General features: G+C 43.9%; 1 protein-coding gene across 1 annotated transcript; it reads left to right on the top strand.

The window, feature by feature from the left end:
• The first annotated feature begins 367 nt into the window (after positions 1-367).
• Positions 368-13965, top strand: LOC310673336 (prokineticin receptor 2-like). The gene is made up of 3 exons (XM_083431732.1): positions 368-732; positions 4768-5410; positions 12476-13965. Exons 2-3 carry the CDS (start codon positions 4917-4919, stop codon positions 13167-13169), a joined length of 1188 nt encoding a protein of 395 aa, XP_083287858.1. The 5' UTR covers positions 368-732; positions 4768-4916; the 3' UTR covers positions 13170-13965.
• The last annotated feature ends 360 nt before the right edge of the window (positions 13966-14325 follow it).

Genomic DNA, 14325 nt, shown 5'->3' with positions numbered 1-14325 from the left:
TTCACATACATATTCTGTACCCTAATATATATTTATTTAGGTGCTTCAGGTCAAGAATACAGTTTATGCTGGATGCCCAGTTGCCCCATATTCCAAGTGACTACCAACATACAGAAACCCTAGAAATCTCAGTGCTTCTCTAGAATGGTTTCAGTCTCTGAGAATTGTGGTTGGGGAAATCATATCACAGTCAAAACTGCTGTGAGAAGGGTAATTGTTTTGGGGGAAGGGAGAAGGGAGAAGGGTATCACAGCTGACAATATTGAGCCTAGTGATCCAGTCCATGATCTATGAAGCCCACAGTGAGCAGGTTTTGCAATATGCTTTCGTATAACGAATTCAGAGATAAAGAGCTCTGCTTGTGTTCTGGAAGATCGTTCTGAATATAGAAACGGAATCTTATGCATGTCTACGCACATACCCAGACACACATAGGGAAGGGGTGTGTGACTTATTGCGGACTGGCTCTTTAAAATTAGATCTGCACAGGAAGCGTAGAGATGCCTCCCACAGAGAAAAGGATTTAGATGCAGCCACAGAGGGAGGCAGGCTTCCGATTTCTCTCAGCTACAAGGCAGATGTGCGATTCCGTCTTTAGTCCTGCACAGCATCACTAGATAACCTTCAGTGCTGCGCTTCCAACAGGACTGCAAGCATTCTGCGGAGAGTAGCATACTAAGAACTCAGCATCTCTGCACGGCATCAAAGAGATGAAGCATAGCCTTGGAACAGGTAAAGTCTGATTTGTACTTTTTATAAAATGCTGCGTTTATTATTTTGCAAGGTAGCTGATTTGGAAAATGCATAAACTCCTAATTTGCTTTTTTAAAATAGATAAATAGCTGTACCTATCGATTGATTTTGAGCTTGGGTGTTTTCTGCTGTTCTTCTGCAGCAATTTGGCACACACACCTCCCCAAACATTGTCCTGGATTGATTTCTAGAAATTATTTACACCCTGATCCTAACACATTTCCTTGGTGGGGGTGGCAAAGGTCTCATTGTTTTTCGTGAAACTTACTTCCAGATAAAGCTGCTTCAGCTGGCATTCTGAAGACTTTTCAATTACAAGATTTATGCTAGTCTCCAGTAACAAAAAGGCAATAAGCATTGTGGGACCTCAGAGACATCAGTTTATTGGGCTGCCCATAAAAACCGATGTCTCTGTGAATCACCAAAAATCCTCAAAGATTCTATGCTGCTTTATGATCAATCATCATCGTTGTTAGTATCTTCAGGCTCATTTTGGTGAGGTTTGCTAACATAAATGGTAAGCGTGCATTTGTATCTCTGATGGCTGAAACATGATAAAGAATTGAACTTTGCCCGAAGAAGTTTCCTCTGGAAGGGAAAAAAAAATCCACCAGCACAGCTGCCTTGTGAACACTGATGTGCTTCTTGAAAAACACTGTTCGATGGGTGCAAGCGGGAGCTGATCTCCCCTGTTGTGCAGGCTTTCCTTTGCTGTCTAAAAAAAAAGTCATGCTGTTTAGTGGACATTGTTGAACAGCTACTGCCAACAACTGCTTTTCTCAGTTGCTCTGTGGCATTTTTCTGCACACAGCTTGGCATCCTCATATTATGAACCCAGAAGCAGGTCCATTTCCAGAGATGGGTGCAGAGTATTTGAAAGTATGATGGTGTGTTTCAAGGCAAAGCGGGTATGGAGACCAAAAGAAATTGTGTTGCTTGCTACATGTAAATAAATAAACCTTTCAACCAGAGGAAAGGGATCTCTTGATTATTAATATTTCTAATTATACTTTACCCTCCAATCATTAAGCAGATAAAGCTCATTTAAACACCCCTCTGTCCTTTCCCCCTTTTCCTGGTGAAGCTGGCATGTTCTCCAACCAGGAGAAGCTGACAAAAGGCAGCACGCTGCCAGTCTGCATCGTAAATAAAGTGGCCCTTTATTGTGTTGCTTTCAATATGACCAAACCAGACTCAGAAGTTTGCATCTCATACGTTTTCGAATGCAAGAAAAATTTCTGACCTATCCGCAGAAGTAAATGATACGTACCATGTGAATTAGCAGTGCACAGGTTATAAACAAAGCCTGAATTGCACAAGTCAGTCAGTTCTGTGCATTGCGCATCCACACAACTGGCGCCAAATAACTGCTCCAGGATTGATGTGCCCATCCAGTGCTGCAGATGTCCATCATCACTGTTGGGAATGGGGAAACCTTCCCCTAGGCAGAGCTCGGTGAATGAATCAGAGCCATACACAAAACTTCAAAGCATTTAGATTTTATCAAGGAGAGGCTGGAGAATTGAACCTGGAGAGGCTGGGAATTGAACCTGAACCTTTTGCATGCAAACCAGATGCTCTACCACTGAGCCACAGCCCATCGACATATGCAGACATGGATACAACTCCTTTATCTGTCAAAGCGGGTTCTCCTTCATGGAGAGCACGTGTTGCAGTGGAAGCAACCATGACATCCCCTGTTGCGGGGCGGGTTCCTTTGGATCGTCATGAATTTGATTGGACACCTTCAGTTGTTGCTGGGGAAAATTTATTGTTGCAAGTTTATTTGATTGATGGGAGTGCTATTTATGTTCCCTGTGTGCAGCGTTGAGCTTCCTCTTTGTGTTGCGCACATCGGATTACCCGCCCACCCTCCCTCTATTTAGGGTTTGTTCACGCTGACCTTGCTATGCATATCATGGGGTTGTCTGCTTTGGGGCAGGGGCCTGGTAGGAATTTCACCATTTGGCTGATTGGCTGGCGCCATTTGGGTTTTGCCTACTTCGTAGCAAATTGTCACAACATGTAAGGTTGCGGTTAGGTAAAGGTAAAGGGACCCCTGACCATTAGGTCCAGTCGTGGCCGACTCTGAGGTTGCAGTGCTCATCTTCCTTTATTGCCCAAGGGAGCCGGTGCACAGCTTCCAGGTCATGTGGCCAGCATGAGTAAGCCGCTTCTGGCAAACCAGAGCAGCGCACGGAAACGCCGTTTACCCTCCCGCCGGAGCGGTACCTATTTATCTACTTGCACTTTGACGTGCTTTCGAACTGCTAGGTTGGCAAGAGCAGGGACTGAGCAATGGGAGCTCACCCCGTTGCGGGGATTCGAACCACTGACCTTCTGATCGGCAAGTCCTAGGCTCTGTGGTTTAACCCACAGCGCCACCCACGTCCCAAGGTTGCAGTTAGGCACTGGTTAATTTTTGGTTGGTGGAGGGGGCATGGATTGGCTGTGCCTGGCACTCCAATGCTGCTGCTGCAAGGGTTTTCCATTAAAGGAATCCAGGGGCTCGCCATGCTTTTGTCCAAACCCCTGTCAAGGGGTTAGGGCCATGCAAGAGCCTCTGGAAGCATTTGAGGAAAGGTGAGAGCCTGGCTCCTAGGTTTATTCTCTCCCCAAAATTGTTTACCCTTACTGACTTCCACAGGGGTGTAGTTGTTTGTTCTGTTCCTACCTCCAAGTGGAAGCAGATAGTCACTAACCAATGCCTAGGCAACCACTCACGTACTGTAATTCAATGTGGCCAAAATTATGCCAAAAACCCAAACAAAAATGATGTGTGAACTGTGTTTTTATTCGGGAGTGTCTTGGGGGTCCTCGACATGCAAATGTGAACATGCAAAAAAACAAACAATCCCCTGCATTGTGTGTTGTGGTTTCAGATTTGTTGTTCCGCTCCCTTGCAAGCTAGACTTCCCAGCATCCCTGAGCCTATCCTCAGATGCATGCTGAAAATCAGTTCTGCTGATTGACCCAAACCAAAGCTTATGCCATTGCACAGTTTGGAAATCTGGCACTGTGTATCTGTTTAACCACTTCCAAAATAATAATAATAAAAAGCCTTGTTGGCGTGAGATTGCTTCCACTCAATTTAATTACTTATAACATTCCAAAGTGCACAAGATGCACTTTCTCTCAATACGCAGTTTCTCTCTGAGCCCTTAAAAAGGTAAAGGTACCCCTGCCCATACGGGCCAGTCTTGTCAGACTCTAGGGTTGTGTGCTCATCTCACTCTATAGGCCGGGGGCCAGCGCTGTCCAGAGACACTTCCAGGTCACGTGGCCAGCATGACATTGCTGCTCTGGCAAGCCAGCGCAGCACATGGAAACGCCGCTTACCTTCCCGCTAGTAAGCAGTCCCTATTTATCTACTTGCACCCAGGGGTGCTTTCGAACTGCTAGGTTGGCAGGAGCTGGGACCGAACAGCGGGAGCGCACCCCGCTGTGGGGATTCGAACTGCCGACCTTTCGATCGGCAAGCCCTAGGCGCTGAGGCTTTTACCCACAGCACCACCCGCGTCCCACCCACGTCTGAGCCCTTAGCAGACTGTAAAAGAATTGAAGGAAAAGTGCGTGACATGTGCTCTGAAGTGAGGTGACACAGTCTAGTGGCAATTTCCAGAGAGGCAGCTGAGGAAATTTGTTACTGTGTTGGCAGCCATTAACAAGGCAGTATTGGTGACAGCACAAACATTTGGTAGCTTCACCCAACTCTATATAATTGCTACACAAATGGATAGAATAGAAGGAGCATAACCTAACCTGGAAAATATTTGTTTTTACCTCTCTCACCTACCCCAATATGTTGTTTCAAAATGCTACTGCTCAGTAAAGCACTGCATCTCAAATATTTAATACGAGTGATATAAATGCAGAGCAGTTGGAAATATTTACACATGGACTGCCAAAGCTTTATTCATTTCCCGATCTATGGCTCTTTAGCACAGGAATGCCTCTGCTTTCCCATACATTTGCTGCTCCCTCTGATTCTTTTTTCTCTTCTGATTTTAAAAGGTGAGGAATGGCTGGGTCGCTGTCAAAGATCCCAGTTTGCAGAAGTGTAAGCTCACTTCCCTGGCTGGACCTTCCTGGGAGATACTGAGAAGGCAAAAGCTCACAACAGCTTCCTCGTGAGATAAGAAGAGACTGAGCAGAGCAACATCATGAGGCATGAATGGCACCCTACCAACGACACGCTCGCGAGCACCAACTTTGCTGCAATATACAGCCACTTCAGCAGAGACTCTTCCTTCTACCCAAACTACACTTTCCCCTTCAACTTCAGCTACAACGACTATGATCTACCCCTGGACGATGGCGATGACGTAACCAAGACCCGCACTTTCTTCGCCGCCAAGATCGTCATCGGTGTGGCGCTGGTTGGTATCATGCTGGTCTGTGGCATCGGCAACTTTGTCTTCATCGCCGCTCTGGCCCGATATAAGAAGCTGCGCAATCTCACCAACCTTCTCATTGCAAACCTGGCTATCTCTGACTTTATTGTGGCCATCGTCTGCTGCCCTTTTGAGATGGACTACTATGTGGTCCGGCAGCTGTCCTGGGAGCATGGCCATGTGCTCTGCGCCTCGGTCAACTACTTGCGCACTGTCTCACTCTACGTCTCCACCAATGCGCTCTTGGCGATTGCTGTGGACAGGTAAGGAGGGTAATTGGAAATGGGTTTGCCTGTAGCTAGAGAGGGTGGGATCTGCCAGTTTCTCATTTCCCACGTCTTAAATTCAGTTCTCCACCCAATTTTTGTTTTTGTCTTCTTCTTCCAAAGCCTCAGCATTTTGCTGCAAATTCCTCCTAATAAACTCATTTTTATGTGCAATTTTGACGGATGTATACATTTGTGCAAGCAAATTTCCTTAACAGAATGCAATCTTGGATGTTATTTTCACTACTGTATTGATTTTTATGTGCACCGTTCCCTAATATATGCATTTTTATCAACAACGATTCCTTGGAGAACAATATCACAAAATTGCGTGAACTTCTAAGGGATGTGTATTTTGGTTCTATATTGTAGAATATATTTTAGAATATATTTCATGCACTCTATTATCCAAACAGATTTTCCATTTAAATACACATTAGCAATTTAAATACTGAACAGTTAATTAGGCACTCAAGACTTCTCTCCGCTTCAGAATCTATGTACATCGTGCTCCAAAATGCAACACACTTCACAGTGTACACACTTCACAGCATCTCAGAGGCTTGAGGTGAAAGGACTTTGTGACATTTTGGCTTAGCACAGTGGATGATGCAGACTGCTTTCCCAGCAAAGGGCAACCTGATTCTTCTTTTTTCATTTTTTGCAATTTAATCTTTATTGATTTTGCATATTAAGTCCATTCACCACAAAAAGAACAAAAGAAAAAACAAAGCCCATCAAATACAAAGAAAACTCCTGTCTTCCTCAGTACGCGTCCTTCGTTTCCTTGTTGTCTGCGTATTGTATGACCTTTAACTTATCATAAATTACCTATAATCTTTGTCGCATATAACATTGCAGAAGTGAATCAAAGCATGTCAAAGATTTCATATATGGACAATGTTCTTTTAAATATAATCGGTATATATCCCATTCTTTGTTAAACCTTTGCAGTGCTTTTTTTCTGGGGGTACTCATACCCCTTAACATTTTGTGAATCTAAGTTTGGCAGTATTTCAATATGAGTAGGAAAATGAGAGTACCTCTAAACATTTTTTTTAAGAAAAAAAGCACTGAACTTTTGATTTGTCTGGTTCCTAATTTTTCCTGTCATCTTTGCCAATTCTGCCTAATCAAATAATTTCGCTTGCCACACCATTTTAGTTGGTATTGTATCTCCCTTCCACCATTTGGCTATCAGCATTCTTGTGGCAGAAGGGCAATCTGTTTCAGCTCTGGGGCTTGCAATACTGTAATACAATAGAAGGATTTCCTTTTCCTTCACACCTTCTCAGGCAGCCCATTGTTTTGCACCTCTGATCTGGACACGAATTATCCTTCCAGGTCCCTGTGCTCTATCTTTCCAGGCTGTTTTAGCCATCGGATGTGGGGAAAATGAGACAAGGGGTGCCAAAAGCAGGTTTAAAACCCATGAAAGAAATACCTCATCTCTTAATCTTTTATTTAAACAAAAATCCAGATAAATAAATGCCTAGGATTTATTTCATTTCATTACTATTTAATATTAAAAATCGCTCTGCAGGTTAGCTTGTGAGCATGCAAGGATGCATTACAGTGGATTTATCTTTTGTTTCCAATTCAAAGCATGATTCAGCAGAAGCAAAAAAGATTTCCTTTTCAATTTATGAGAAAATTTAGGTTGAAGCACTGCTTCATAATCACTGCAAAGGATTTCAGTCCTGGGGTCAAACGTCTGCAATCAAAGCTAGCTTTTGCTGCATGTGGCTTATCCAGCCATCCTCTTATTTCCAAAACGAGTTTCTAGTCATCTTGAAGTTTTAAAACAATATCCTCTCTGAGTGTGAAACCTGAGCATGATTTGAAAGAGATACCTTGGGAACTAGCAATAATTGTTATTAAGTAGCTGGTGGGGATAGTGTATGCCATTAATATACAAAATTGCCAAGCAGAACCAGAAGCACGCAGCAATTGGCAGAGTCTATGCTCCTTTATAAAAATAATAACAATAATCATTTTATTATTTATACCTCGCCCATCTGGCTGGGTTTCCCCAGCCACTCTGGACAGCTTCCAGCACATATAAAAACATTTTTAAAATGGCAAACATTAAAACCGTCCTGAGCTTGAGGGTCACATAACTAGTATTTGTACTGAAGAGCACTTCCAAGCAATTTGCTTATTGAGCATCTATCCTGATTTTTTTTTGGGGGGGTAGGCTAGACCATGTTGCCTCAAAGCACTTTTTCCAGTGCAAAGCAGTGGAAGCAGATTTGTTGTACAAGACCTCCTAATCAACCGTGGTTGTGGAATCTGAATTTCCTGGCATGTGGTCGAATCCCATTCAAAAGTCTGAAAGTGCCCCAAAGCCAAATAAACTTTGCCTCCTCTTTGCATAACAACCTAATTTTGACAGGTCAGAACAGCGTCTTTGGGGTTTTCGGCGTCTTTTGAAATTACCAATAATACGGCAGACTTGTTGGCACACAAACATAAATGGCCTTTGACGAATCCATTTCTACAGACTATTATTGTTTAGTGATCATATAATGGCCGTATCTTTGCAATATGGGATCATAATCTGGAAGAGCGGCAATCTTCTCTCTCTCTCTCTCTTAGTCTGACTCAGCTCTGGAGAGACCAGTCTTATTTTTGCAATTATGTTTTGTGCCAAGGAAATTTATTTTCTGAATGTTTTATTTAAAAATGTAGGCTTGTAACAGCAATGGAAAATCTACAGCTAATGTTCCTCCATTGTAATAGGACTCCATTGTTATACTTTAATTACAAGTGAAAATATGGATGTGAATTTGTAATTCTATAATGAAAGAAAATCAAATAAAAAGCAATAAAAAGAAAAGAAAAAGGACTCCAAATAAATTTTCAACAGAGCATTAATGTGTTTAGTATACAGCCACATATCGGGGGGGAAAGAACTACATTGAGAAATGTCCAAGATTTTAATTCGGAAGCAGAAATAAAGAGTAACAACATGCTTCGCAAGTAGTGAGACTAGTAGAATGCAAAGTACAGTGGTACCTCGGGTTAAGTACTTAATTTGTTCCGGAGGTCCGTTCTTAACCTGAAACTGTTCTTAAACTGAAGCACCACTTTAGCTAATGGGGCCTCCCACTGCCGCTGCGCCACCAGAGCACGATTTCTGTTCTCATCCTGAAGCAAAGTTCTTAACTAGAGGTAATATTTCTGGGTTAGCGGAGTCTGTAACCTGAAGCGTATGTAACCTGAAGCGCTTGTAACCCGAGGTACTACTGTATTAGGCTTCGGGAAGAGAATTCAGTAGAAGTGAAAGTTGAAGGGGGGAAACCTGGTAGCATAATGGTGGAAGAGAAATTCAATTCTTGCACCTGCAGAGCAATTTTTAATAATAATAATAATAATAATAACTCAAACTCGGGACCTGAGATTTAGAGTCTCATGCTCTTCTGACTGAGCTATAAGCAACTGCATGAAGCTCTATGCAGTCCCATATGGTCCAACACCTGTGATGCAATCCCTTGTGTACAGAGGGGAATGGTTTTAGTCTGTTAGAGGTGATAAGCAAGAGTGAGGGCTGTAGAAGGAGACACAGCGCAAGGATGATTTCTCATTCTGTGCCTATGGGAGAAGCAAGGGACCCCCTTAGGGTGTAATGCTGGGAGCTCCCCTATCTACACTCAGATTGTATATATGTGTAAATAAGGTAAAGGGAATGGGACGATCCTCTTGTGCCTGCCGATTGGAAGGTCGGCAGTTCGAATCCCCATGACAGGGTGAGCTCCCGTTGCTCTGTCCCAGCAGTTTGAAAGCACACCAGTTCAAGTAGATAAATAGGTAGTGCTGTGGCGGGAAGGTAAACGGCGTTTCCGTGCACTCTGGCTTCCATCATGGTGTTCCATTGTGCCAGAAGCAGTTTAGTCATGCTGGTCACATGACCCGGAAAGCTGTCTGTGGACAAACACCAGCTCCCTCGGCCTAAAAAAATGAGATGAGCACCTCACCACATAGTCGCTTTTGACTGGACTTAACCATCCAGAGGTTCTTTACCTTTTTACCTTTTATGTGTAAATAAACCATATATCATATAAACACTGCAGTGTCTGCAGATCCTCATTTCCAGAAGGAAACAGAAACCCTAGGTAGGTGCCTGGAACCCCTACCTCTCTCACCACATGGAGATTGGGGTGGCATTTAACACAATATATAGATATAATGGGACGCGGGTGGCGCTGTGGGTTAAAGCCTCAGCGCCTAGGGCTTGCTGATCGAAAGGTCGGCGGTTCGAATCCCCGCGGGGGGGGGGTGCGCTCCCGTTGTTCGGTCCCAGCGCCTGCCAACCTAGCAGTTCGAAAGCACTCCCGGGTGCAAGTAGATAAATAGGGACCGCTTACTAGCGGGAAGGTAAACAGCGTTTCCGTGTGCGGCTCTGGCTCACCAGAGCAGCAATGTCACGCTGGCCACGTGACCCGGAAGTGTCTCCGGACAGCGCTGGCCCCCGGCCTCTTTGAGTGAGATGGGCGCACAACCCTAGAGTCTGTCCAGACTGGCCCGTACGGGCAGGGGTACCTTTACCTTTACCTTTTTATAGATATGAAAGGAAATGAATAATATTAGTAATGATACTACTAATGATACAGTGAAACATACATATATGTTCACCAGCCCCAATCCCTGCTCTTCTACCAATCAGCTGAGGAGCAGGGAGAGATTCTGCTGCGTTTGAATGAGGTAAGAAACAAGGGGGATAGAAGCCCTCTTTTTACCTTAACAAACGACCTCTGGAAGAGCCATTGCAAGAAGGTCTTGAATGATTTCTCCTTCGTGGTTCCTCAGCTATAACACCTTCTTACGATGATGCTGCCCCAAAGATGGGAAAAGGTAAAGGTAAAGGGACCCCTGACCTTTAGGTGCAGTCGCGGATGACTCTGGGGTTGGGGCGCTCATCTCGCTTTATTGGCTGAGGGAGCTGGTGTACAGCTTCCAGGTCATGTGGCCAGCAGGACTAAGCCGCTTCTGGCGAACCAGAGCACTGCACGGAAACACTGTTTACCTTCCTGCCGGAGCGGTATCTATTTATCTACTTGCACTTCGTGCTTTCGAACTGCTAGGTTGGCAGGAGTAGGGATTGAGCAACGGGAGCTCACCCCCTCGTGGGGATTGGAACCGCCGACCTTCTGATTGTCAAGCCCTAGGCTCTGTGGTTTAACCCACAGCGCCACCCAAGTCCCCCTTTAAAGGTAAAAAGAGGCTCCCGATATGGATACCCAAAACATCTAGGAAGGGTTGTGTGTGTGAAGAGCAAGCATCAAATAGGCTTAAAAAATAGAAGCAAATTTGGAGGGAAGGTCCTTGAGGCTACATTAAAACATTTAAGGGACCGTACGCAGCCTGCAGGCCACAGGTTAGCCCCTCTTGATTTAAAGCCACTTCCAACCACTTCAATAGAGGTCCACTTTGGGAACATGAATCCTGATATACTGTTACTCCTTCCTACAGATTTCCCTGTCTAGATCAGGGCGAATGCTTATTTATCTTGGGCTTGCACCAGCTGCTATCAAAAGAGGGGAAGTTTCATGCTCACTCCCACCAGCTCTGCGAATAAGAGAAGCAAAATAGCTTTCAAACTTGTCAACCAAAGCACTGGTGCTTATGGAAAGCTTTGCATGCCATCTTAATTCCCGGTGTATTTCTTTCAGAGGAATTCTCGTGTTCCTATCAGGCCCTTAATTCACAGACTCTGTTAGGTCTCAAGGCAAACCTCTTGCATTTGCCTTCATGTGGAAATATGAACACACTGCATTCTCTGTTGATTAAAAACATTAATCTTGAATAAGAAGGAACTGTCAATACATGCAGACAGAATGGGTTTCAACTTCCCCTCTGAGTAGCTGGCCAGCTACAGTTAAGAAGTGCTGAAAACAATTCATGTTGCAGGAAAGCATCAGGTATAATTAGGAGTTTGCCTACAACCTTTTTCAGTGCAGGAAAGTATTTTGCAGCCAATTGCTGCTAAAAGAAATGGTATGGAAAACATGATCTTGCTTTATGATGAGCCATGACTGTAACACTACTCTGAAATCTAAAGAGACGGTCCCAGGTGACCTTGGGATCCACTGATTAATACAAGAGAAAATCAGGGCATTGGCTGAGTAAGCCCTATAACCTTGTCACTTTCCTGATGTCACAGGGCTTGTATTTTTAAAAAACATAGTTTGTATTTTAAATATATATCATTTTGCCTTTTAGGGTACTTACCCTCTCAAGCAATCAGTAGAGCAACAATACAATAAGATTACAGACAACATTAAGTAACATTAAAATAACTACAGTAAATAAAATCATTGCTAAAAAAAAAAATCACCCAGAAGCAATCTAAATTTTTAATAATAATAATAATAATAATAATAATAACGACTCTAAAACCTCATGTCATTATACTTTAAGACAAAGTATGATATGCTCCTTTGCACCATCAGCAGAGACACTCTCAGGATCAGGGGTTTGGGTTTTGATTGCAGGGCTATGCACCACCATCAATATTATGCCAGCCCAAGAAGGGATGTGGGTGGTGCTGTGGTCTAAACCACGGAGCCACTTGAGCTGTTTGGTAGGTCAGCAAATTCAAATCCGCCCGATTGGGTGAGCTCCCGTTGCTCTGTCCTAGCTCCTGCCAACCTAGCAGTTCAAAAGCACACCAATGCAAGTAGATAAATAGGTACCACTGCGGCGGGAAGGTAAACAACATTTCCATGCACTCTGGTTTCTGTCACAGTGCCCCGTTGCACCAGAAGCGATTTAGTCATGCTGGCCACATGGCTCGGAAAGCTGTCTGTGGGCAAATGTCGGCTCCCTCGGCCTGAAAGCGAGATGAGTGCCACAACCCCATAGTTCCCTTTGACTGGACTTAACCATTCAGGGGTCCTTTATCTTTACCTTTGCCTGCCAGCCCAAGGGTATTTCCTCAACATTGAGTGGGAGTTAAGAAAAAGACTTGCTATTTCTACCCAGTAACAAGTAAATATAATTTAATAAAATTTAATTGCAAGCCTTTCCTAACAAGAATTTGGAAACATCTGTCTTTTGCAGGTACCTCGCCATCGTTCACCCACTGAAACCCAGGATGAACTACCAAACAGCAACCTTTCTGATTGCCGTTGTCTGGATCGTCTCTCTAATCATTGCCATCCCATCCGCCTATTTTGCGACGGAAACCGTATTATTCATGATCAAAAACCAAAAGAAAATTTTCTGTGGCCAGATTTGGCCTGTTGACCAGCAGATGTATTACAAATCCTATTTCCTCTTCATCTTTGGCATTGAGTTTGTCGGACCCGTTCTCACCATGACCCTCTGCTATGCCAGGATCTCACGGGAACTTTGGTTCAAAACGGTCCCGGGCTTTCAGACGGAACAGATCCGTAAGAGGCTCCGTTGCCGGAGGAAAACGGTGTTGGTTCTGATGTGTATCCTGACAGCCTACGTCCTCTGCTGGGCACCTTTCTACGGATTCACAATCGTCCGTGATTTTTTCCCCACCGTGTTTGTGAAAGAGAAACATTACCTTACCGCCTTCTACATAGTGGAATGCATAGCCATGAGCAACAGCATGATAAACACCATGTGCTTCGTAACAGTGAAGAACAACACCATGAAGTACTTCAAGAAGATCATGTTGCTCAGATGGAGGTCCACCTACCATGGAGCCAAGTCCAGCATAGATACCGACATCAGAACTAGCGCCATGCCTGTGACAGAGGTGGATTGCATTCGGCTAAAGTGAAATTTGGGCAGAAATCTCCTCACAGCAAAGATTCCTTTTTGGTGCGTGGCCTCATGATTTCACCTGACTTTCTTTTCTTTATTCACATGGGCCGAAGAACTTTCCATGTTCTCTTAGGCTAGTGGTGTCCAAACGTTTTTCAAAGAGGGCCAGATTTGATGAAGTGAAGGGCCGTGGAGGCCAACCAAAGTTGTTGAGCTTCTTTTAGGATTGAGGTTGTTGAGGTATTTTTAGGTATTTTACCCCAGGAAATGAACTGCCACAGGGGCCAGATTAAACCGACCGGTGGGCCGGATTAGGCCCCCAAGACGGACTTCGGACAGACCACTGGGAAATGAAATTGTGTAGCCACACAAGCCACCCGATTTTGCTACATCCCACTTTCCCTTTTATGAGACTATACTATTTACACTTGGCACTCTAAAAGCGCCCCCCCAGAAGTCCTTAATCAAAGAAAATGCTACTCTTACAAACACAAGATTCCATCTTGACTCTCGCCAGAATTTCCCGATTTTGTTTTGGTTTTTTCTTAGGATAACTGCAAGAAAACCCATGGTTTTTCTAAGACAAACAGAAGGCAGGCGAATGTCTAAGATCAGCAAGATGCTTTATGGATCAAATATTTATGCTTCACATATGCTTCCTGTATTTTCTGAACATGCCCAAGCGACTCCATATGTTTCTTCCTGATGGACACTAGCATTTCTGGAACCAAGCTCGCTTTCTGTCAAAAAATAATCTCTTCCGCAACAGTGTTCCCTACTTGAGTAATGTTCTTTTATTACAAAAATAATGAGTTTGGACTCATGGGTGGAATGTTATTTTCTCTTGTATCTTCATGTTCTTGATAAATGGAGCAGTGACATGTTGCCGTAATCGGTCTCTTGAGTTCTTCGGATTTTTAGTGATGGGTATAATGCTAACTTACCTGTGCAAATGTGGGGGGTGTTGGATCCCTACATCTGTAAGTCACATGTCCCAAAGTTTTCAGTGCCATGGTATTATTTCATGCTTGTGGTCATTACTTAATCGGTGGGGTCTGTCTGCTGTTTTAGGCTGCTTGGCTTATGTTATTACAGGATATCTAAGCAGAGACAGGTTCACATGAACTTATGTCCTTTCAATGGAGATGGCTCCTGGGATCTTATACATGTGC

The sequence above is a fragment of the Podarcis tiliguerta genome (assembly GCF_965153285.1).
Source record: "Podarcis tiliguerta genome assembly, chromosome: 3".
NCBI classification, from domain to species: Eukaryota; Metazoa; Chordata; class Lepidosauria; order Squamata; family Lacertidae; genus Podarcis; species Podarcis tiliguerta.
Note: the sequence above shows the minus strand (reverse complement) of the source record. Positions and strands in the feature narration are given on the sequence as shown.